General features: G+C 41.5%; 1 protein-coding gene across 3 annotated transcripts; it reads left to right on the top strand.

The window, feature by feature from the left end:
* Positions 1-1,818: 1,818 nt before the first annotated feature.
* Positions 1,819-21,987, top strand: LOC117438373 (protein TFG-like). Of its 3 annotated transcripts, XM_034073914.1 has the most exons (6): positions 1,819-1,957; positions 5,252-5,332; positions 15,045-15,253; positions 19,323-19,406; positions 20,291-20,437; positions 21,761-21,987. In XM_034073914.1, the coding sequence occupies exons 3-6, from the start codon at positions 15,070-15,072 to the stop codon at positions 21,970-21,972; spliced, it is 627 nt and encodes a 208-aa protein (XP_033929805.1). In that variant the 5' UTR covers positions 1,819-1,957; positions 5,252-5,332; positions 15,045-15,069; the 3' UTR covers positions 21,973-21,987. The 3 variants fall into 3 exon arrangements, with proteins under 3 accessions (XP_033929805.1, XP_033929804.1, XP_033929803.1); XM_034073913.1 differs by lacking the exon at positions 5,252-5,332; XM_034073912.1 differs by lacking the exons at positions 1,819-1,957; positions 5,252-5,332 and adding an exon at positions 13,868-13,888.
* Positions 21,988-22,266: the final 279 nt, after the last annotated feature.

The following is a 22,266-nucleotide window of genomic DNA, read 5'->3' as shown; positions in this document are numbered from 1 at the left end:
TATTGATACTATTCAGTACAGAAAGGTTGAAAGCAATGTCAAAGGGAGAGAAGAGTTTCTGGATGTTGAAGTGAGGAGCAAGAGAAGTGCATGTTGGGCTTGAAGTTGCAAGCAGCTCCTCCCACTTGATGACTGAGCAAAGTGGGTAAGGTTCACTGCAGTGGGATCTTGTACAACAAATGGAAATAGTTATGCTGACTCATCCCATTCTTGCCTGCGTGAGAAAAAAAAAATAAGATATTTAGACACGCAATTTTTAAAAAAACCTTCTTTATTCTGTCCTCTCATGTTTGTATGTTTTGCTAATGTCTGATTTTAATAATAAGAAAACACTGTTGAATTTTCAATAATCTGGTTTAAGTGTGTCAGATTTACCTCCTGCTTTCATTTTTTTCTGAAATGAATGGTGGTGGTCTTTTGAGAACTTCCAAGCTGCTCCAAATAAAAGTCATGGCATGATCAAATGCAGTGGCTGAACACTTAGCACCTCTGAATACAGTGGGCAACTTCTATAAAACTTTCTGAATATCTCCAGAGAAGTGTTTCAGCCTGTCCTGAAAAGTTCTCTGCATCTTAAAAATCCATGTTCTCCTTATAAAGCAGAAATTAAGTGGTTCTCTATCATTGATAAGTCTCCAATAAGTACACTCACATCAGATACAAGGTTGAAGCTCATCACCACTGATTGATAAAAAGCAAAGGTAATTAAAGTTATCTAGGAAGGGTAATTGATGCTACATTTTACTAGTTACATTAAACATCCTATATGTATAAACAGATGTTAATAAATGCTGTTATGGCCAACCACTGAGATGTCTCACCTAACATGAAACATTTTCAGCATAAAAAAAATCACACAAAATACATTTGTTTGTTTGGGGTTTTTTTTGTTTATTTTTTAATCCAGGGAATCCTGATTTCAAAAATCAGACAAAGGAATATGATCTTTTTCATGATATATGCTTAATTGTCACAGGAACAACAGTTCTTATCTACATGTGGAATATATTGAACCTAATAATGCAGCGAACTTTAGTATTCTTTGTGATGTGTAGGCTTTAAGGATCATAAAGTTTCCTCGTTAACACTTTGGAAACACTAGAGAAGGGCTGAATCATCAGTACAAAGGTATGAAATATGAGTGGCAGAGACAGTAATGGATAGGAAAAGTCCTGTTTTCCAGATTGCTTTCCTGTATTTTTAGAAGCAAAGACACTTTTTCTGTTTTGCATTGAAAATAACCTATTTCAAATCTTTTCTAAAATTTATCACCCTCCTGAACAACACCCCTCCTCCTCAGTAGGGAAAAATCAGTAAATCAGCTTCAGATTCCTGTTTTTCTCCCTCAGGTAGACAAACTCCTAATGCAAGGCGGAGGCCGAGGGGGATAGCCGTGAGCGCTTGGAAGGACAGTCTGTCAGGGCAACGACTGATCGGGGACGAACACACTCTCAGTGTGATGCTGCCGGCATCTGACGAGCACTCTGGAACTTTATGTCCGGTTTTTCATCCCTGCACCGTCATCCTCTGCGGGTCCAAGCTCACGTTTCGAAACAAACGCCCTCTCACAGAGAGGCTTCACTCCAGAACCCAACTCACACATACCATCCGCTATCTCGGTGCCAAAGGCACGCGATAGGCCCGGTGGGGGAGGGGGAAAGGCCGATCCCCCTGACACCCATAAAAGGACAACCTCTCGCACTAACCACACCCCGCCAGAGTCAGGGCTGACGCGTTGGTCCACGGGAGAGCGAGGCGGAGCCGCGCTGCGGGAGCATGCGTGCTGCGGCGCTTGCCGCTGGAGTGCGCATGCGGATGACTCGCGCAGGCTCGGCAGTTGCAGCCGTCCGTCCAGCCCCTTCTTTTCCCTGCCACGTACGGGCGGCGGTGGCCCTACCTGGGGTCCGATTCTGTCGGGGCGGGGGGTGTCCACCAGCGGGACCGCGGAGAAGCCAGAGTAAGAGAATGGGGCTGCTCACCCCGCGCTGTTGCCGCGGTAGTCGCTGCTGCGTGTGCGAAGGCGGCGGGAGGGGTGGCTGCGGGCTAGGGGTGAGCCTTCGGCCGCCGCCCTTCGGTTCCAAGCGCGACGCGGTCCCTGGCAGAGAGGCGGGGAGACCCCCTTGCTTCCCTCTGGGAGTGTCTGAGTGAGGCTGGAAACTGCCTCCCGGGGTTTTCGGCCTGGGGGACACGGGGTGAGGGCTGGCAGAGGTCTCCCGTCGCTCCCCTCACGTCGCCAATGCTCTTGATTGTCAACCCCTGCTCACCAAGCCTGTCCCCTTTGAGAGCCAGAGGAACTGCAGACTCCTCGCTTACCGACAGGGAATAGCGTATGATTTCTGCCTCCCCACTGAGTCGGTCCTATGCTTTTCAGAGCTGGAGAAAACAAAAAAGAGCTCTTCTTTCTTGCTCCCATTCCCTTTGACCTTTGTTTTGAGAAAAACTCATCACTCTGGCGAGTGGGTTTGGGATGCAGTGCTGCTTGATTCTGTGTGCTTCACCTTGTTCTTTTCCTTGTTTTGACAGAGGGGAAAGTGAAGCAGTGAATGCCTGTATTCCCTTGCTAGACAAGGCTGATTTTCTTAGCTGAAATGCAAAAAGGGTAGTGAAATCCAGCATGGTTTATGATGTCACAGCTTAAGGAAGGATCATGAAGTGACTTGACATAGATTGGGCAGTTGCTGTCCACACACACCATTTAGATTGGTGCGTGGTATGAATAGAAAGTGAGACGAGAGGAAACAATCTGTGCCCCCAAAATGCACGTGGTACCTCAGGAAGGATAGAAAGATGTCAGTTTTTTACGAAAAAACAGCCTTTCCTGAAACAGGAAAATGCTAGTGCATTGAATTCTGTTTGTTTGGTGTTTTCCCCTCAATAAAGTAGACACAGTGATTGGTTCTGTCAAAAAGCTCATTTTGTGTATTCTGGATGTCTTTGCTGAAAAACTTGATTCATCCATTCAGCTATGTCACAGTGAGGGAAGAAAAGCTTGAGTGCTGTGTAATTTAGTAAGTAGAAGATTGTACATACTTTCCTGTAACAGCTGCAACCAGTTGCAGTGTTTAGAATCTGTCTCTTAAAATCTAAATGCCTTCAAGCAGAATGAAGAACAGCTGGACAAAAAAAAGTGCATTTAAATGCAACCTTTTCATAATCACTGTAGATACACAGTGGATTTCTGCAAGTAATACTGGGTAAATAAGACATAGGTCTGCAGGTACATTATAGTAGTAGGTTTCCTTGCACAAAGATACAAATGATGCATTCAGTCTGTTGAAAGACCAACAGGAGCTCAGATATGTCCATAGAAATGTGTATCTTTAGGAATTACAGATGAGGTTCCAATTCTTACTGTCCCGGTTTCCAAGTACCTTACACTGTAATGCTAAAGAAGCAATACCAGTGCCCAGTTGTAATGCTTAAACAACACAAGATGGTGGCTAAATGAACTCTCTTAAGTTGAACCACTCTTAGGTACATTATCTGTATCCTGTACTTGTGCATTGCAGTAAATTTTATCTGGAGCTGTAGTGAGATTTGGGTGAAAGAGAATTCATTACTCATTCATACAAGATGAGTGAGGAAACAGAAGAGCAGTCTCTTCCTGTTCACCTGGTTAGTATGTCACAACAGTCTTACCCTCTCCCACCCAGGAGTGAGTACAGCTCTTTTTAAAGGTGAACATTTCATGCCCAGAATGAGGGGAGCAGCTGCCAACCTGTGAAAACCAGAGGAGAGGGGCTTTGTTCTCTGGGATTTGCTTGTCTTGTATGTCATGTCTCTGTTTTGTATGTCTGTATCTGACTTGTATGTCATGTATCTTCTATGTCATGTATCTATCCCAGTTTACTTCCAGTTAAGTTAAAAGAGGAGAGCTGTGGAGGCCAGTTTAATGTGGATGAGAGGAACCTACTTTTCATCTTTGATTTATATATATATATGTATATGAGATGAGTGATGGTATATTGAAAAATGTAGGATCTGAGCATGAGGTGAATGGTATGCAATAAGGGGTGGATATTGTCCTGGGTTCAGCAGTAGCAGTCATTTTTCTCAGTCTTAGTAGCTGGTGCAGTCCTGTGTTTTTGACTTTCAGCCTGGGAACAATGCTGATGGTTTTAGTTGTTGGTAGAGTAATGTTTACTCATTTCTGGAACAATCTTATAGACACTTGGGCCAAAGAGCATGGCATTGAGTGGGTATATCATGTCCCCTACCATGCACCAGTCTCTGGGAAAATCAAAATCCAATGGGGCTTCCCCGCACAGGATAATGACAGACACACTCATGACATTGCTTTTGCTCAGGGACCTGGATATACTTGGTAGGTAATGTGGAAAGATGGCGAAGTCTGATGTGTACCTCAAGGGGATTTGATTTTATGGTGAATGATTGAAAAATCGTATCATGGGTGTTTGAGATTGAAATTGTGTCATGCATGTGAATGAGAGGCAAGGAGAAGAGTGCCAACTAGTTCCTGTTGTTTGGGAGGGAGGAGCAGAATTACATTCTCTATTGGACTGGTCTGTTTACTAAATCGTTGTCTTATAGTTCTGGATATTAAACACTTGTAGTAAAGAGGTGAATTGCAGAAACTTCATGCAACCCATCATGTTGGCTTTCCAGCAGAAAAAAAAAACATAAGCTGATTTCAAGGTAGATCATAGTTTAAAGTGGTTATGTATTTTGGATTGCATTTCCTTCTTGCGCAGTTTGGTGGCTTTTCCTGTGGGAAGGTGGCATTACTAACTCCTTTCTTCTTGTCCTAATTGCAGAGTTTCCTTGAAGACACACTACTTAATGCCACAAATGCTTCATCTTTAAGCAAAGAAATGAGTTTCCAGATTTTTGTACTGCTAAATCAATGAAAGTTTATTTTTCTTAACCTGGAGTTTTAAGAAAAAGGCTGTACAAATGAGTATTTTGAGACTGCCAAAGAGCATTGTCCTGTAAAGGGACACCTTACTGTTAGAAATTCCTACATGCAATTACAAAATTTAGAAAAAATAAGCTTTTATTATGAAATTACAACTCTTGTTCAAGATCTCTGTTTTAGTTAAACTTCAAACGCTATGCTACTCAAAATGTGATTGTTACATTATGGATAAAGCAGTGACTTTTTAATCGTGTATATTCATTGCAATGTTCTAAAGTGAAAGACTGATGTTAAATGTATAATTCTAAGGAACTGAAATGAAATAATGTTTTTATTTTCACTTCTATGTATCTTCCTGTTTTCTGGCACTGGTAGTGTGTGGCGGCTTATCCTTACTCAGTTCTCAAGTGAGGTGGAAAATCTGCCCAATAATCCAGCATCAGTAAGACAGACAAGGTAATGGCAACTGTATATTTTTGGAAAGGAGGTGAAAGAAAACCTATGCATGGCTGCTGTTCTGTCTTTCTAATAAATGCTTTCAATAGAGAAAAATAAACAAAAAACCAAACAACTTCTGCAAAGCACTATGCTTTTACAACCAACTTAGTGTTAATTAGACTGAGTTGATGTGCTCGCAGTCAAGACTGCTGTGTTGCAAAACATGAATAATGTATTAGCGTTAATGATACTATAAACTTCACTGTTTCATTGTAATGTCTCAGCAGCCACATGGCTGTGTTAATTGTAGGTCCCTTTTCTCTGCAGTGAGGCTGTATCTACCTACCTCCTGTTTTGTCTGGTTAGGAGAATGAGTTTTGTTCAGTAGTTGCTTGTCTTTTTTTGGATGCTGTCCTGGGTTCAGCAGTAGCAGTCATTTTTCTCAGTCTTCGTAGCTGGTGCAGTGCTGTGTTTTTGACTTTTGGCCTGGGAACAATGCTGATAACACTGATGTTTTTAGTTGTTGCTAAGTAATGTTTACTCTGACCAAGGACTTTTCTGAGTCTCATGCTCTGCCAGGGAGGGGGGGAAGCCAGAAGGAAGCAGAGACAGGACACCTGACCCAGACTAACCAAAGAGGTATTCCATACCACAGCACGTCATGTCCAGTATATAAACAGGGGAACTTACCCGTTCACTGCTCATGTGAGGCTGCGTATCGATCGGCAGGTGGTGAGCGGTTGTATTCTCCTCCCTTGTTATTTCCCTTACCATTATTATTAGTGGTTTAGTGTTATACGTTAGTTACTGGACTGTTCTTATCTCAACCTGTGGGAGTCACATTCTTTTGATTCTCCTCCCCATCCATCCGGGAGCAGGGAGAAGAAGGGGAGGGAGTGAGTGAGCAGCTGTGTGGTTCTGGGTTACTGGCTGGGCTTAAACCATGACAGTTCTTTGTGGTGCCCAATGTGGGGCACAAAGGGTTGAGATAATGACACATCTGACCGGCATGTGTCTAACTGTATTTGTGATAAGCATTCATTTCTTCGGATTAATAGTCACTCGTCACAATGTTGATTTATTGACTCTCAAAGTTGTTGCTCTTGATCTTGGAGTTTCAGCATGCTGTACCTTACTTACAGATGGTATTTGCTGTTTTAGTGTTTATAGGCTAGGGGACCTGGGCTAAGGTTCTTGTTTCACTGTACTTTATGGTAATGACTTGTAATACAATAGACTCAGTGATCATGAAAAATATTCTGGCTTGCGTTCCCAGTGTTGTCGTTACTTCTATAGTTTGGGAGGTATATAATGGAAGTGTTTAGCAATTACACCTCTTTTTTCACCTCCTCGGGTGGTCAGCCTATGAAGGAGACAATCCCTTACAATCCCAGCCTCCCCACCAGACTATTACACCATCCTTTGAGAGTTCTGAAGGTTTTGAACGGCCTTTGGGTACCCTTGAGACCTGCCTGCTGAATGTGATGGGGATCATCATGTTGGCACACATGCAGAGTGTGTTTTACCCACAACCATTTCATCTGATCTCGAAAGTTAAGCAGAGTTGGGTTTGGATCTTGTCTAGGGCTAGATGACGATATAGGAGGACCAACAAATTTTCCTCAAGGCTGGATAGTCATGAGTGGCAGGGTGCGGGGAATAGTATGGGCAAGTATCTAGGCCAGTGGGCCCCTCCAGTGCTTTGGAACTTCACCACTGAACAAGTGCAAAATCCAGAAAAATTAGTAAAACACTTAAATGAGGTGTGTTGTCATCCTGGTCATACCAGAGACGGACAAATCATGGCAACGTGCTGGGGCTTGGCCTATTCTTACAGAGCCTTGTTCAACACTATCTACACCTTCAAAGGAAAAAAATATGTTTCTGGATCTGATGGCAAAGCAAAAGACAATGCAGCTACTCAAACTCCAAATACAGTAGCTACTCAAACTCTTGACTACAGCAGATAATGCAGCTACTCCAACTCCAAGTACAGCAGCTACTCAAACTCTGACTGCAACAAACATTGCAGTGACTCCAGCTCCAAGCACAGCAGCTGCATCAGCCCCAGTGACAAGTACAGCAGCTACCCAATTTCTTGACTACAACAGACAATACAGCTTAATCCAATTCCAAGCATAGCAACTACACCAACCCCAGCAACAAGAACAGCAGCTACCCAAACCCTGACAACAGATATTGCAACCACAGTGATAATCACTGTAGCTAAACCAGAGGACCAATTTGTGCCAATATCAGTTGCCCCTGTACGCAAGGTGAAAAGCAAAAAAGAGGCAAGAAAGATGAAGACAAATGGAAGAAACAATGCACTTACTACACAGGACAGCATCTGATCAGGAGTTATTATTGCATGAATCAGAGGAAGAAGAGGTGACTTCTTGACTCTGGACCTCAACTGAGCTACGGAATATGCGAAAAGATTTTACCTGTCAACCAGGGGTGCACATCATCACCTGGTTGCTCCAATGCTGGCGCAATGGGGCTGATGGTCATGAACTAGAAGGTAGGGAAGCCAAGCTGCTGGGATCACTTGCTAGGAAAGGAGGAATTGACAAAGCAATTGCAAAAGAGAAACAGTCCCTCAGCCTTTGGAGGTGGCTCTTGGCAGCTGTGAAATAAAGGTTTCTATACAAGAACGATGTTATGAGTCATTCAGCCAAGTGAACTACTCTAGAGAAAGGCATCCAGTCTCTGAGGGAATCAGCCATCATAGAGATGATCGATCACAGGCCAGATGATAGGAATGCACCCATAGATCCAGACAAAGTCAAACGTACACAACCCATGTGGCTGAAACTTACACAGAATGCACCGTCATCATAAGCCCACTCATTGGCAGCAATAACCTGGAACGGCGTAGCACCACCAACTGTGGATTAAATGATTCGTCGGCTCTGAGAGTTTGAAGACAATCTCACCCCTTCCGTCACTTCATCTGTGGAAAAACTGTCCCAGGACCTCAAACTATTGAGAGATGATGTGTCCGACCTATCCAGCTCCCCAGGTGTACCAGCCCATGTCTCAGCTATTAACAAAAGGTGTCCTGCTGCTTAAGAGAGAAGATACAGAAAGTGTACGCCATGGGCCACCCTATGGTTTTACCTGTGGGATCATGGAGAAGACATAAGAAAGTGGGATGGAAAACTTACCTCAGCTCTGGAGGAATGGGTGCATGAATTGAAGAGGAGAAGAAAGGTTAAGGATGATCATCCCATGAAAGCTGCGCTTCAGTCTCTGGTGAGCAGGTTCCCAGATGGAGTGGAAGAGCTGATTCTACTCCAGCTGCTGCGGAAAAGAAAACTAATCCCTTTCTACAAGCCATAAGTGTCCGATGTTGTGATCACTATTAGGGGGGCCCTGCCTCCAGCGAGGTGGAGGTAGGGGACAATCAGATTTACTGGACTGTGTGGATCAGATGGCCTGGCGCATCAGTCCCACAGAAGTATAAGGCTCTAGCAGATACCGGTGCACAGTGTACCCTGATGCCATCAAGCTGTCAAGGGTGGAACCCATCTATATTTCTGGAGTGACAGGAGGATCCCAAGAATTGACTGTACTAGAGGCTGAGATCAGCCTGACTGGGAGGAAGTGACAAAAGCACTCCGTTGTCACTGGTCCAGAGGTTCCATGCATCCTTGGCATAGACTAACTCAGGAGAGGGTACTTCAAAGACCCAAAAGGATACCGATGGACTTTTGGTATTGCTGCTTTGGAGACTGAGGAAATTAAGCGGCTGTCCACCTTGCCTGGTCTCTCAGAGGATCCTTCTGTTGTGGGGTTGCTGAAGGTTGAAGAACAGCAAGTGCCAATCGCGACCACAACAGTGCACTGATGGCAATATCACACCAACCAAGACTCCCTGATTCCCATCCATAAGCTGATCAGTAGACTGGAGAGTCAAGGAGTGACCAGTAGGACCTGCTCATCCTTTAACAGCCCCATATGGCCAGTGCAGAAGTCTAAAGGAGAGTGCAGACTAACAGTAGACTATCGTGGCCTGAATGAAGTCACACCACCCTTGAGTGCTGCCGTACCGGACATGCTAGAACTTTATTATGAACTGAAGTCAAAGGCAGCCAAGTGGTATGCCACGATTGATATTGCCAATGCATTTTTCTCAATTCCTTTGGCAGCAGAGTGCAGGCCACAGTTTGCTTTTATTTGGAGGGGTGTCCAGTTCACTTGGAACCGACTGCCCCAGGGGTGGAAACACAGCCCTGCCATGGGCTGATCCAGATGGCACTGGAACGGGAGTAACCTCCTGAACACCTGCAATACATCGATGACATTATCGTGTGGGGCAATACAGCGGAAGAAGTCTTTGAGAAAGGGACGACAATAATCCAAATCCTGCTGAAAGCCGGTTTGGCCATAAAATGGAGTAAGGTCAAGGGACCTGCACAGGAGATTCAATTTTTGGGAATAAAATGGCAAGATGGACGTCACCAGATCCCCACAGATGTGATCAACAAGATAACAACGTCTCCACCAACTGATAAGAAAGAAACGCAAGCTTTCTTAGGTGTTGTGCATTCTCCAGAACCCCACATCCCAAATTACAGTTTGATTATAAGCTCTTTCTATCATTTGACCCAGAAGAAGAGTGATTTTTAAATGGGGCCCTGAGCAAGAACAAGTCTTCGAACAAATTAAGTGAGATACAGTTCATGCAGGAGCCCTTGGACCAGGCTGGACCGGGCCAGATGTAAACCCGCAGCCGGGGATAATGGTCCTACCTGGAGCCTCTGGCAGAAAGCTTCAGGGGAGACTCGAGGTCGACCCTTCAGCTTTTAGAGTTGGGGATACAGGGAATCTGAGGCCAGCTATACCCCAACGGAGAAAGAGATACTGGCAGCCTATGAAGGGGTTTGAGCTGCTTCAGAAGTGATTGGCACTGAGGCACACCTTCTCCTGGCACCCTGGCTGCTTGTGCTGGGCTTGATGTTCAAAGGCAGGGTCTCTTCTGCACATCATGCAACCGATACTACATGGAGTAGTATCTACTACAAGTAGGCTGCACTAGTTATACAATGAGCTCGAATAGGAAATCCCAGTGATCCAGGAATTCTAAAAGTCATCATGGACTGGCCAGAGGGCAAAGATTTTGGAATGTCACCAGAGGAGGAGGTGATGCGTGCTGAAGAGGCCCCACCATATAATTGTCAGAAAGTGAAAAGCAATATGCCTTGTTTACTGATGGGTCCTCCTGTATTTTCGGAAAGCATCAGAGATGGAAGGCAGCTGTATGGAGTCCCCAGCAACAAGTTGCAGAAACTGCTGAAGGAGAGGGTGAATCAGGTCAGTTTGCTGATGTCAAAGCCATCCAAAGTCAGTTTGACCAAGGCCAAAGCCGAGGTCCGAGCCAGCTGGCCCTGGACATTGCTGAACGAGAAAAGTGGCCAGTACTTTATCCCTATACTGATTCATGGATGGTTTCAAATGCCTGGTGGGGGTGGTTGCAGCAATGGAAGCAGATTATCTTCTTGCACTGCGGCAAGATATCGCTGACCGGGTGCAGAACCTGGTGGCCACATAGATGCTCATGTACCCAAGTCAGGCCACTAAGGAGCACTAGAACAACTAACAAGTGGATAAAGCTGCCAAGATTGAAGTGGCTCAGATGGACTTAGATTGGCAACATAAGGGTGAATTATTTTGACCTGAGCCCATGACACTTCAGGCCATCAGGGCAGAGATGCAACATATAGATAGGCCCATGATCGAGGGGTGGACTTAACAGTGGACACTATAGCCCAGGTTATTCACGACTGTGAAATGTGCTGCAGTTAAGCAAGCCAAGTGGTTAAAGCCTCTCTGATATGGAGGATAATGGCTGAAGTACAAATATGAGGGGATGCCTGGCAACCCACCAACCCACTAAGGCAAGCACCATGTGCTTACCAGGGTGGAAGCAACCATCGGATGGCTGGAAACATAACTGTTCCCTACGCCACTTCCCAAAACACTATCCTAGGCCTTGAGAAACAGATTTTGTGGTGACACGGCACCCCAGAGGGAATTGAGTCAGACAATGGGACTCATTTCCGGAACAAGCTGATAGATACTTGGGCCAAAGAGCATGGCATTGAGTGGGTATATCACATTCCCTACCACGGACTAGCCTCTGGGAAAATTGAACAGTACAATGGGCTGTTAAAAACTACACTGAGAGCAGCGGGTGGGGAAACTTTCAAGCATTGTGATACAGATGTACCAAAGGCCACCTGGTTGGTCAACCCCAGAGGATCTGCCAACAGGGCTCGCCCAGCCAGAACTGTTATGTACTGTAGAGGGGGATGAAGTTCCTGTGGTGCACATAAAGAATTTGCTGGGAAAGACAGGCTGGCTTATTGTCATGGGTTCAGCCGTGGCAGTCATTTTTTCTCCTTATTGTGGCTGGTGCAGTGCTGTGTTTTGACTTCTGGGCTGGGAACAGTTGCTTGATAGCGAGCATGTTTTGAGGGTGTTTTTGTTCAGGGCCTTTTCTAAGCACGTGCTCCAGCCAGGTGGAGGAGGGGAGGCCGGGAGGAAGGAGAGACGGGACACCTGACCCAGGCTGGCCAATGAGGTATTCCATACCATAGCACCTGATGCCCAGGATGCAACTGGGAGAGAGAGCTGGAGGGGTGGAGCGCTGGAGGAAAATGGAGGAGGGAGCACGCGGTGCTCGGCTGGGCAGGGTGGAGTGAGTTATGGGTCGGTGGCTGGTGGGGTGTTGTATTCTCTTCACTTGTTGTTTGCTGTATCATTATTATTTGTAGTAGTAATGGCAGTGGTGATTTATGTTATGCCTTAGCTATTAAACCGTTCTTATCTCAACCCGTGGGGGCTACATTCCTTGGATTCTCCTTCCTAATTTTCCGGGAGTTGGGAGACTTGGTTTAAACCACGACACTTATCCTTGCTTCAGGTAAAGGCAAGCCCACTGGTGGTAGTGCTTTTGCTCAGGGACCTGTATATACCTTGTGGGTAATGCAGGAAGATGGGGAAGTCTGTTGTGTACCTCGAGGGGATTTGATTTTAGGGGAAAACAGCCAATGACCTCAATTGTATGCTGTTGCCTGCTATGTAGCACTTCTATAGCCCATCAACTAGATGTCTTCAGGTCACCAGCGACTAGCCCTGACTTCCCTCTGACCATCATTCCAGCAAAGAATGAGCTTTGACGAAACCAGACGAGCTCAGTAGTGACCAGACTGGTTCCAGTCTCATCAGCAGGCAATAATCCAACACTGCACGCTCTCTCCTACTCTGAGATATTGTTACAAGAGATGGAGCCTGACATGATGGACTGGATGAACTCAGCAGCTTTATAGGGATTGGTCCATGCAGTAAGGAATGGTATCTGTGTGTGTGTGGATGTATAATATATATTTATGAGACAAGAGTGATGGTATATTGAAAAATGTGGGATCAGAGCATGGTGTGAATGGTATGGATTAAGGGGTGGATACTGTCCTGGGTTCAGCAGTAGTAGTAATTTTTCTCAGTCTTTGTAGCTGGTGCAGTGTTGTGTTTTTGATTTCCAGCCTGGGAACAATGCTGATAACACTGATGTTTTTAGTTGTTGCTTAGTAATGTTTACTCTGACCAAGGACTCTGAGTTTCATTCTCTGCCAGGGAGGAGGGGAAGCTGGGAGGAAGCAGAGACAGGACACCTGACCCACAGCAAGTCATGCCCAGTATATAAATGGGGGCAGTTACCTGGAAGGGCTAGATCACTGCTCAGTTGGACTGGGTATCGGTCAGTGAGTGGTGAGCGGTTGTGTTCTCTTCCCTTGTTATTTCCCTTATCATTATTATTATTGGTTGCAGCAGTAGTGGTTTGTGTTACACCTTAGTTACTGGACTGTTCCTATCTCAACCCGTGGGAGTTACATTCTTTTGATTCTCCCCCCCATCCCTCTGGGAGCAGGGGGAGGAAACAGGGGGAGGTGAGAGAGCGGACTGCGTGGTTCTGGGTTGCTGGCTGGGCTGAAGCCAGGACATATGCCATTAGGCTAATCAAAGGGATTTGCATGAAATGTTTGCTTTATATTAAGTTCATGATCCAAACCCCCAGAAATTGAATTGCAATCTAGAGATAACATCATACTACATCTTTTTAATGCAAAACATTGCCATCATAATAGCAGATATACATATACAGATGCGTCAATGTATGATGTATTAAAGGTTTTAGCTGAGTGTCCTATTTCTCTGGTAGGAAAGAAGTAAATCTCAGTGCAGTACTTTAAAAATAGACTGACAAAGCAGAATTCAGTTTTCTCATAAAGCACTATGTTACAACATCGGTAAAGGTAGGTGAGAGATACCTACATATCTCTACCAAGAATTCTTTTTGCGTAAGAGAGCGAACAGCATGTTTCACTGCATGTGGCTTTGGAAATGCCAGTTTTGATGCGTAGGGCTGCCTGCAGTTAAGATCTCCAATATTTATGCTTCAGATGTTAAAGTAACTGCTTCCTTAATTGCTCCTTATTCCAGATCGATTGTTTTGGCCCTGTCCAAAACAGTGAAGAAAGAAGTGGACATTTGACTAGCTATCCAGATGTTTGTGGTTTTTATTTTTATTTTTCATTCCTCTGCTGAGTAGCTTCTCTCAAGTTTCTGGTTTTCTTTTAACATATGGTCTTTGTGGTTTTTAACAAGAGGGATGCCTTATACAAAGTGATAGTTTTTCAATTGTCTTACATAAAGTGTTAAAGATATAACTGAAGTATATGCTGTGTGCTGCTTTGGTACAAGATGGCTTTTTTGCACTTCCTTTGGGATGGTTGTCCCCCTCTCTTAAACCACAGAGTGTAAATGACTGTTCAGACTATTTGCATAACAAATCTGTGACTCTCAGTCTAATGAGTAGCTAATATGTGGTTTAATAAGCAGCTTTTAAAAATCTAAAATCTTTGTTAAAACATCTCAGTCAAAATTTCAAAGAAAGGAAAAATTTTATCATCTTCCTTTTGGGAGAGGAACCCTCAATGTGTTCTAATCATGCTTATGATAAACCATCATTTAGCTCTTCATTTATTTGTTCATGAAATAGTGCATGATTCAACTTGATCTCCTTAGTAAAGCCCCCATACTACCTGTAATCATTGGCATAAAAGATTATATTATGGCGGTCTTTTCTTAAATGGGGAAGAAAAGAAAGCGCCCTTTGCTGGTTATCATAATTATGGGGAATGTAAAAATAATTTAAAGAGTTGATAATATAACCAATATAATGTTGTAAGGCTGACATCGTTTGCTGGAATTTCACTTTTCCCATGACAGATGTATGCATATATCTCAAAAGCAAATCCCAGGGATTATTAGTTCTCTTATAGGTGTTTTTCATGACAGTTTACGGCTGATACCTTACAGAAAAACCCACTCAAGTTTGAAATTTCTAGATGTCACACACATTTAAAAGCTGTATGACTTAAAAAAAAAAACAACTTTTAAATTCTGAGCACTGGGAACTGTGATAACTGTTCATTTGACGGATCTTACAGAGCTGTTCTTTGCCTTTAAGCTCAGTTTAAGTATTAATGCACTTTATTGTTTGAGAAATTCATGCATCATAGAATGTGTCTAATAGGGGTTCTCTGGAGAGCTAAACAGTAATGCTTTCCAAAGATGGAAAGCTTCATAATTGTCATCAGATACATTTAAATAATGTACAGTTTAGTTTTCTAAAATGCTTTTAATGTTTTATTGTTAACAGGTCTGCAGGTGATAAGGAATTCACCATGAATGGGCAGCTGGATTTAAGTGGGAAGCTGATCATCAAAGCTCAGCTTGGGGAAGATATTAGGAGAATTCCTATTCATAATGAAGATATCACCTATGATGAATTGGTGCTAATGATGCAGAGAGTTTTTAGAGGAAAACTTCTGAGCAATGACGAAGTCACAATAAAATACAAAGATGAAGGTAATACTTGATGACTGCTGTTAAGGTTTAGTTACTTCTCTTGCTCTAGTATAATGTATCTATGGACAGAAACTCTGAAATTCACCTCTTCAGAATTGTCCAAATTCATTGGCAATTGCAAGTGATTTCTTGTGAAATTCTTTGAGTCAGATAATAGAAGCTGCATTTCTTGTGCTTATGCTGTCGTAACATAGCTGATCTTTCAGAAATAATGGAGGAAGTACTACCTGAAAGTTCAGTTTTTGCTGTTACAGGAAGCTGGTGCTATCACAGTTTTCTGCCTACTCATTCTCTTGTGTTTTCAATGATAAAGTGGGTTTGAAGTAGAGGAGGGAATAAACACATATGACTTAAAGCAAGCTCTTACAAGTCTTGGAAAACTTCACTTCTGTAGTAGTAATTCTTAATTATGTTTTTCCCCATCAGTAAAGATTACAAGGCACTTTTAACCTGAAATATTTATTAAAAATAATCTTTTGCCTGAGTAATGTTTGAATCTGTTGGACATGGACATCTGCTTGTTACAAAAAAAATCTTGATCATTAATCTTAAATATAACCATAAGAAGAGCTTCTGCAGAATGAAAAGGGCCTTGCTTGAGATGTGTAGAAAGAGAGTTGTAGATTGGAGGGTTTTCATCTTGGAATGTCAGAATGTTGTTATTCATAAAATGAAAGTCAGAATGAAGTAATAAAATCCCCAGTCTTTTAGTCAGTTCAAAGGCTGTGTGATGATTCTGCTGGTGTACAGTAAAAAAGCTACATTTCTGAAGCATTCAGGTTCTTAATAGCACTGACTGTGGTCCTTAAATAACTTTTGTTAATACATCTAGGCTATAAAATTTCACTTTGAGTGACTCGGAGACAGTGTTTTTGGGTCCATGAAGCTTTTGAGAAACACTGCTCAACAAAATTGATGTACAGTGAAGAACTAATATTTTGGGTCTTGATTGCTACACGAGAACTCAATAGATTTGTGGTAGTATTTGTTTTCTTTTTACCACATTATCAATTTCTTTTTTCCTTCTGGAATGAGGAAAGGTGAAAGTAAATAGATGGGTGCTTTTTCATTTGGTTAAAGCTTCTAATTCCTGTTCTTTAAGTATAGTTCTCTGGTTTTGTGTATGCTTCTGTCTCTCTCTTCTTTTGAAGAAGATAATTACAGTCTCCATCATACACCATTATGGTTTTATTCTTCTGTTGTCTTTCACAGCTGAGAGGCCTCCTACTGTTAATTTTAGCTTTCTCAGAATGTGCTACTTCTCCGCCGAGATGTGAAATTTCAGTGTATCTCCACCGAGATGTGAAATTTCAGTGTATGTCATCCTGGCTGATCATCACTACTAAGAAGGTTTAAACATTGTTACTACCAGAGGAGGTTGCAAGTGATTAAGGAAAAAGTTAACAGAACTAGGTTTCAGTTTGACTGCCAGATGAGGACTCTGGTATTCTTGACTTTGTTTCAAGTAATAAAAGATTCTTTAAATCTATTTCAGTTGTTAGAAGCATTGAAATGTATACATTGTAGTTATTTCTGTTTTGTTATTTATCCCTCCAGACCTGGAGGAATGTCTGTCCTCGTCTATTGTGAGGAGATACCTTAAGGTGGTCTAAGGATTTCCACTACTTCTACAACCTCGATCTGAATCTTCTCAGAATTCATGTGCACACTCTTTAGGTGTTTAGAAGAATGCTTAATCTGTCCCTCCTGGCTTTGTTTCTTGTTGCTGTAGCATGTGAAGCTAGTGATATAAAGGCCTGGATGTGGGATTTTCTACTTAAAATTTTGCAAAATACCATGGCTTTGTATCTTCATCACACTGTGATGATCCATGAATCTTAACACATTTGGGGTTTTTCCTTTTTTTTTTTTTTCCCCCAAATGTGTATGCCTAATTGGGGAGACTATAAAACTTTAAATCCCAAACCTTTTGTCTCTGGATTTGCAGTCTAACATAGTTGGAAGCATATTCTTAAGTTATATTTAGGTTACATGACACTTTTATTAATTACTATGGAAAAGAAGTTTGTGTTAGATTACTGCCTTGTAGAGTTAGATTTTATATTCAAGTTGGTCATCTTTCAGACTTCTGAATTAAGGAAATTGTTCTACTAGGTGTGAAAACATTTTCATGTACTGCTTAAGGTTCTTGAATACGTAGTAAAACCTGATGTCTGAAAAAATCCCCAAACCCAAGCAAACCACTGAGGACTGCCAGCAGTGAATTAACATGAATCAAAGAGTAGAACTGCATCTTAAAACACTGTGTTACTAAGTTATGTATGCTACAGGGTCTATGGAGCTAATAATAGAAACTACTTTTCTTTATAAAGTTAGGCTTGAATTTCAAACTAGTGCTTAATGTGTGGTCGGCCTGTTCATTCTTGTTCTTGATCACCTTGCAGTAGAAGTTGATGCCTTTGTCTCAGAGTTAATAATGAGTTATTAACGCATACTGCTAATCAGTAATGTCTCTACCTTTGGTAAACTTACCAAGATGAAGAAAAACTACATTTTTTGGCAGTGGGTATTTTTTGTTTTTCCCCAAATGAAATAGGGGAAAAAAAAAGAAAGGAAATACAAGGAAGACAAAGCTTTTGTTTCAGCTTGCTATCATGTCTATTATGACTATTTGTACTGAAGCATTCGTTTATTTGAAAACTTTGACTATAACTTTTACACAGTTGAAGCTTTGTCACCATAAGGAATAGCTCAGAATTTGCAGGCAGTAATTTGTAATTAAAAAGATGTTTCTGTGTCTGTCCACAAAATTTTAGAGAGGAACATTGCTAGCCTGGTGTCAGCTTTGTTCCAAGCTATGTGTCATCTAGCACTGTTGCTTCTGAATGTAAAGCTTCACTAGATAAGGTCTCATCTCAGTTTCCAGTTGCCAAGCTGTTCCAGAAGGAAGTGGTCCTGCTATCCCCTTCTCTTTTCCATGTTTACATGTCTACACGTGCATTCCTCATAGTGCTTTCCCACTCTTTCCTTTGTGCTACTTAATTTGTGTTCATGTAATCTATTAATAATCTGTTGCATATGTTAAACCAGCAGAAAATCTGTCCTGCTAAAGAGAATAGTCATCTGTAACCTTGTTGAATAAGTAAAAGATGTTCATGTGGATTTGTCTTGACTGAGTATAAAAATTGTCAAAGACAAGGCTTAATGGGGGCGTGGTGTCTCTTTTGGGTATTAATAGTATTAAAGGTATTCAGTGCTTTATGCACAACCCTTTGTATCTTAAGAATAAAGGATCCCATACAGTTCTAATACAGTTCCTGTGACTGATGGCAATGTGCACATTCATTAGTATGCATTGGTATGGGAGTTGCTCTGAAACCTGGCACGCAAAAATAAATGAGCATTGAGGCTTCATGTCAGATTCCTGGTTTGAGAGAAAAGTTTTATTCTGGCTACTTTGACATCTTCATGTCTTCATTCCTATTTGTGTATAAAGCTGATAGATATTTCTACTGTACTGTACAATTTACACTGGAACTTTACTGTTAACTGGAACTTTATTGTTGAAATTCAGTCTTGCACCTCAGTGTTCTGAGTAAAACCTGAGAAAATGTTCTAGTCACTTAAAATTTTCTCTTGGTAGTGTGCGTATTTTGTATTTTAAAAATTGAATTGGAATTGCCTTGTGCCATGTACCTTCAGCCTCCTCCTGTCTGTACATGAACAGCACAGTTTTGGACCCAGTTGGAACAGGCATATAACTTAACTGGCAGCATCATTCTTTCTGGTGTTGGACTACGCAAACTTGTAGCTCCACTGTTTCATCCTGTATGTAAACAGACAAGAATGGTGAGTTCTATGAAACTTTCAAAGGGATAATGTCAGAAGACTCACTTTTCTAGCCAGTCATGCTTCTGTCTTACTTTCTGTGGATAAGTTCCCAGAACACTGATTCTTGGGCTAAAATAATAAACTTTTTTCCTAGTAACTTCAGAATCAAATAGGGAAAATTATTTGTGAGTAATGAAGTAACACTTCTGCCCTGCCATGAAGGTCAGTAGTTAAAAGGCTTTGCTTTTAATGTAACTTTTTTTCATGTCCTTTTCAGATGGAGATCTTATAACAATTTTTGATAGCTCAGATCTTTCCTTTGCAATTCAATGCAGTAGGATACTTAAGCTGACATTGTTTGGTAAGTATAGAAGCTTGTCTCTTCTTTTAATAATGTTTATTAAAATTCTGGCAGTGGACTTCACTCTAAGGTACTAAAAACTTTCAGCTTTCACCTTAGAAAAATGAAATCAGTAAATTAAAAATACGGTCTTAATACATGATATTAATTTCTCTGTTTCATATGACATCTGAACTTAGGGTAACTGAAACTATTTCTCTTCATAAGCTTGCTTAATGTATGTTATATGCATATTATATATATATATACACACACACACACGTATTTTTTTTTCTTGATATTATTTTCCGTGTTAACCCCACTCTAGCATTTTTGATGTTTTCTTCACAGGTGCATGAGAAATCTAAGATAATGGTCATTCTGCACTGTTACTAGTACACTGCTAAAAACTAACATTAGTTGCTTAAAGCTGAATAGACTTCAATATTTATCTGTCAGCCATTGTATGAAATAGTCCTTTATTTTCAAGCTACTATTGGTAAATTAGCACATAGTTCCAAGGAATAGCAAGCAGCTGTTAACTTGGACACTGACCTTATTCATGAACTGCAGCAGTTGTGTTTACTTTACATTAATTCTAAAGGCATTTTCTAAAGGGACGGCTTTCTGCAACCAAGTAGTATGTTCCTGGAAATGAGGAAACAATGCAGAAGACTTTACTCTGCAGTTCTGGTACTGTGGATTATGCTGAACTGAGATAATATTAAAGGAACAGTAAACTCCCGAATGAGTTCAGTCTGTGTTGACTAAACTTTGAAGTTTGTCACTTTAAACTCCACAGAGGATGATGATGCTACAAGCAAGTAAAAGTTGGATTTTTATTTTTTTAACTGGATTTCAAAATATTACTGCAGACTTAAATTTATCTAATTGCTGTTTTGCAGTGAACGGACAACCAAGACCCTTAGAATCTAATCAGGTGAAATATCTGCGTCGAGAGCTGATAGAACTTCGCAATAAAGTAAATCGTTTACTGGACTGTTTAGAACCACCAGCTGAACCAGGCCTTTCCACTAACTTGCCTGACAGTGGTAGGTAGCCTGGCAAAGCATTGTTTGGTTTGATTTGCAGAGCTGGGTGCTGTTTAACAAAGTAAAAAATTGAGTCTTGAATATTGGTTGTGATCATTTGTAATTGTTGCTTGATGGTTCAGAACATAATATTTAATGCTTTCTATTTGAGAGACAGAATTTTTATACAAATTACCTGGAGTAAAGCACTAAGCTAATTTGGGAATAAAACTGAAGTCTTGAGTTTCTGTGCCATGTATCAAAATGCTTTAACTAACACTTGTGAGTCACAACATTTTGAGAGACCTTTGAGCTGAATTAACAGCTTGTTGTTGCTGAAGAGTTCTTGCTCCCAGCTTAGTACTCCCACTGCTTGCTCTGGACTAGCTCTAGTGCTTACCTTGTCATGTTGCTGGGAGAATTTGATGCACTAAAACAGTAAAAAGTGAATTCAGTGAAAATTATATCTACTTTCTTTGCCAGGTTAGGAAATTGAATCCACATATTTTGAGCTCAGACCAGCATCAGAGCTGTCTCAGGATAAACAGCACAAGTGTGCAGGTAGGGATGGGAAAGGCTTATAGGGGAGAGCAGAATGGGAAACGATTCTCCCAGTTATGAGGCAGTGGTCTCCTAGCTTAGGGCTGTTGTACTGTAAAAACTGTACCTCTGTGTGCAGATTCTGGGTAATCTGGGCACAGAAAACAATGGCACAAAGTCATGGAGTACAGCATTCTGAGTAAAGAGGCAAACCAAGAACTCCAACCTTTCTTTTAGGAAGCGCTGCTTTTGTATTTTAGAGTGTAAACAAAGCTAGCCAGTCTAAATTCTGTCTGCACTTGTTTTTAAGAGAAAATGTGGCACCTTACTATGTAAGGGGTTTCTGAGTGTTTCACTGATAGGTGTACAATTGCAAAATGATAAACTTTACCTCTCAGTTTAGGAAGAATTCAGGGAGAAGGGGATAGAACAAAAAAAGCTGCTATAATAAACTGGAAGTACTATAAGTTATCTTAATTTTGAATTATCTGTAGGCAGGATGTACCACAACAGTATGTTTGAAGCAGGAACCTTGTTTCTTTGAATTGAGAGTGATACAAGATGCTGATATTCCGCAGTGTCAGTGTGTCTTCAAGTAACTGCGTGATGGAACTTAAACTCTCTGATTCAGCACAGTTTGAGATACAACACTGATTCATCACTATTTTATTGACATAAGCATTTCAAAAGTTAAAATGTTCCCTCAATCCCAAACTATGCAATTCAAAGTTGCTGTAGTACAGTGCACACATACGATTGTATTTCAGATCTTGGGAATTAATAACGGGGCATTTCGTTTTGTAGATGCTGTAGATGGGAGGGAAGAAAAGCCTGCTGCTGCTGACTCTAGTGTTAAGCCATCTACTCAAGTCATAGCGGCAAGCATGTCTGCATTTGATCCACTGAAGAACCAGGATGAAATCAGCAAGAATGTCATGTCAGCATTTGGATTGACAGATGATCAGGTGTCAGGTAAAAATATGTCTTACAAAAAGGAAAGCAAAACCTGTTTGTAATCAGTGACTCGAATCTTGATTTGTAACAACGTATTTTATTTTGGATATATTAAGCTGTCTTCAGTATTTGCTATTTCTTTTCAGAATTCCAAAACTTGGTATGTTAAGGTGTTGTAACTGTGTTTGCTAACTTTTGTATACAAAATGTTGAAATGTTGCTTTTGTTTTTAGCAGTGTGCTTTAGCTTGGAGTAGAAAATGGCTTACTTACTGTACTGAAAAAATATAAATACTTACTTAAATTTATTATTGTGTAGACTAATTGAAGTGGTATCTGCCAGTGATAGGAAAAGAG

This window comes from Melopsittacus undulatus, unplaced genomic scaffold (assembly GCF_012275295.1).
Source record: "Melopsittacus undulatus isolate bMelUnd1 unplaced genomic scaffold, bMelUnd1.mat.Z mat_scaffold_186_arrow_ctg1, whole genome shotgun sequence".
NCBI classification, from domain to species: Eukaryota; Metazoa; Chordata; class Aves; order Psittaciformes; family Psittaculidae; genus Melopsittacus; species Melopsittacus undulatus.
This window is presented reverse-complemented; position numbering and strand designations above follow the sequence as displayed.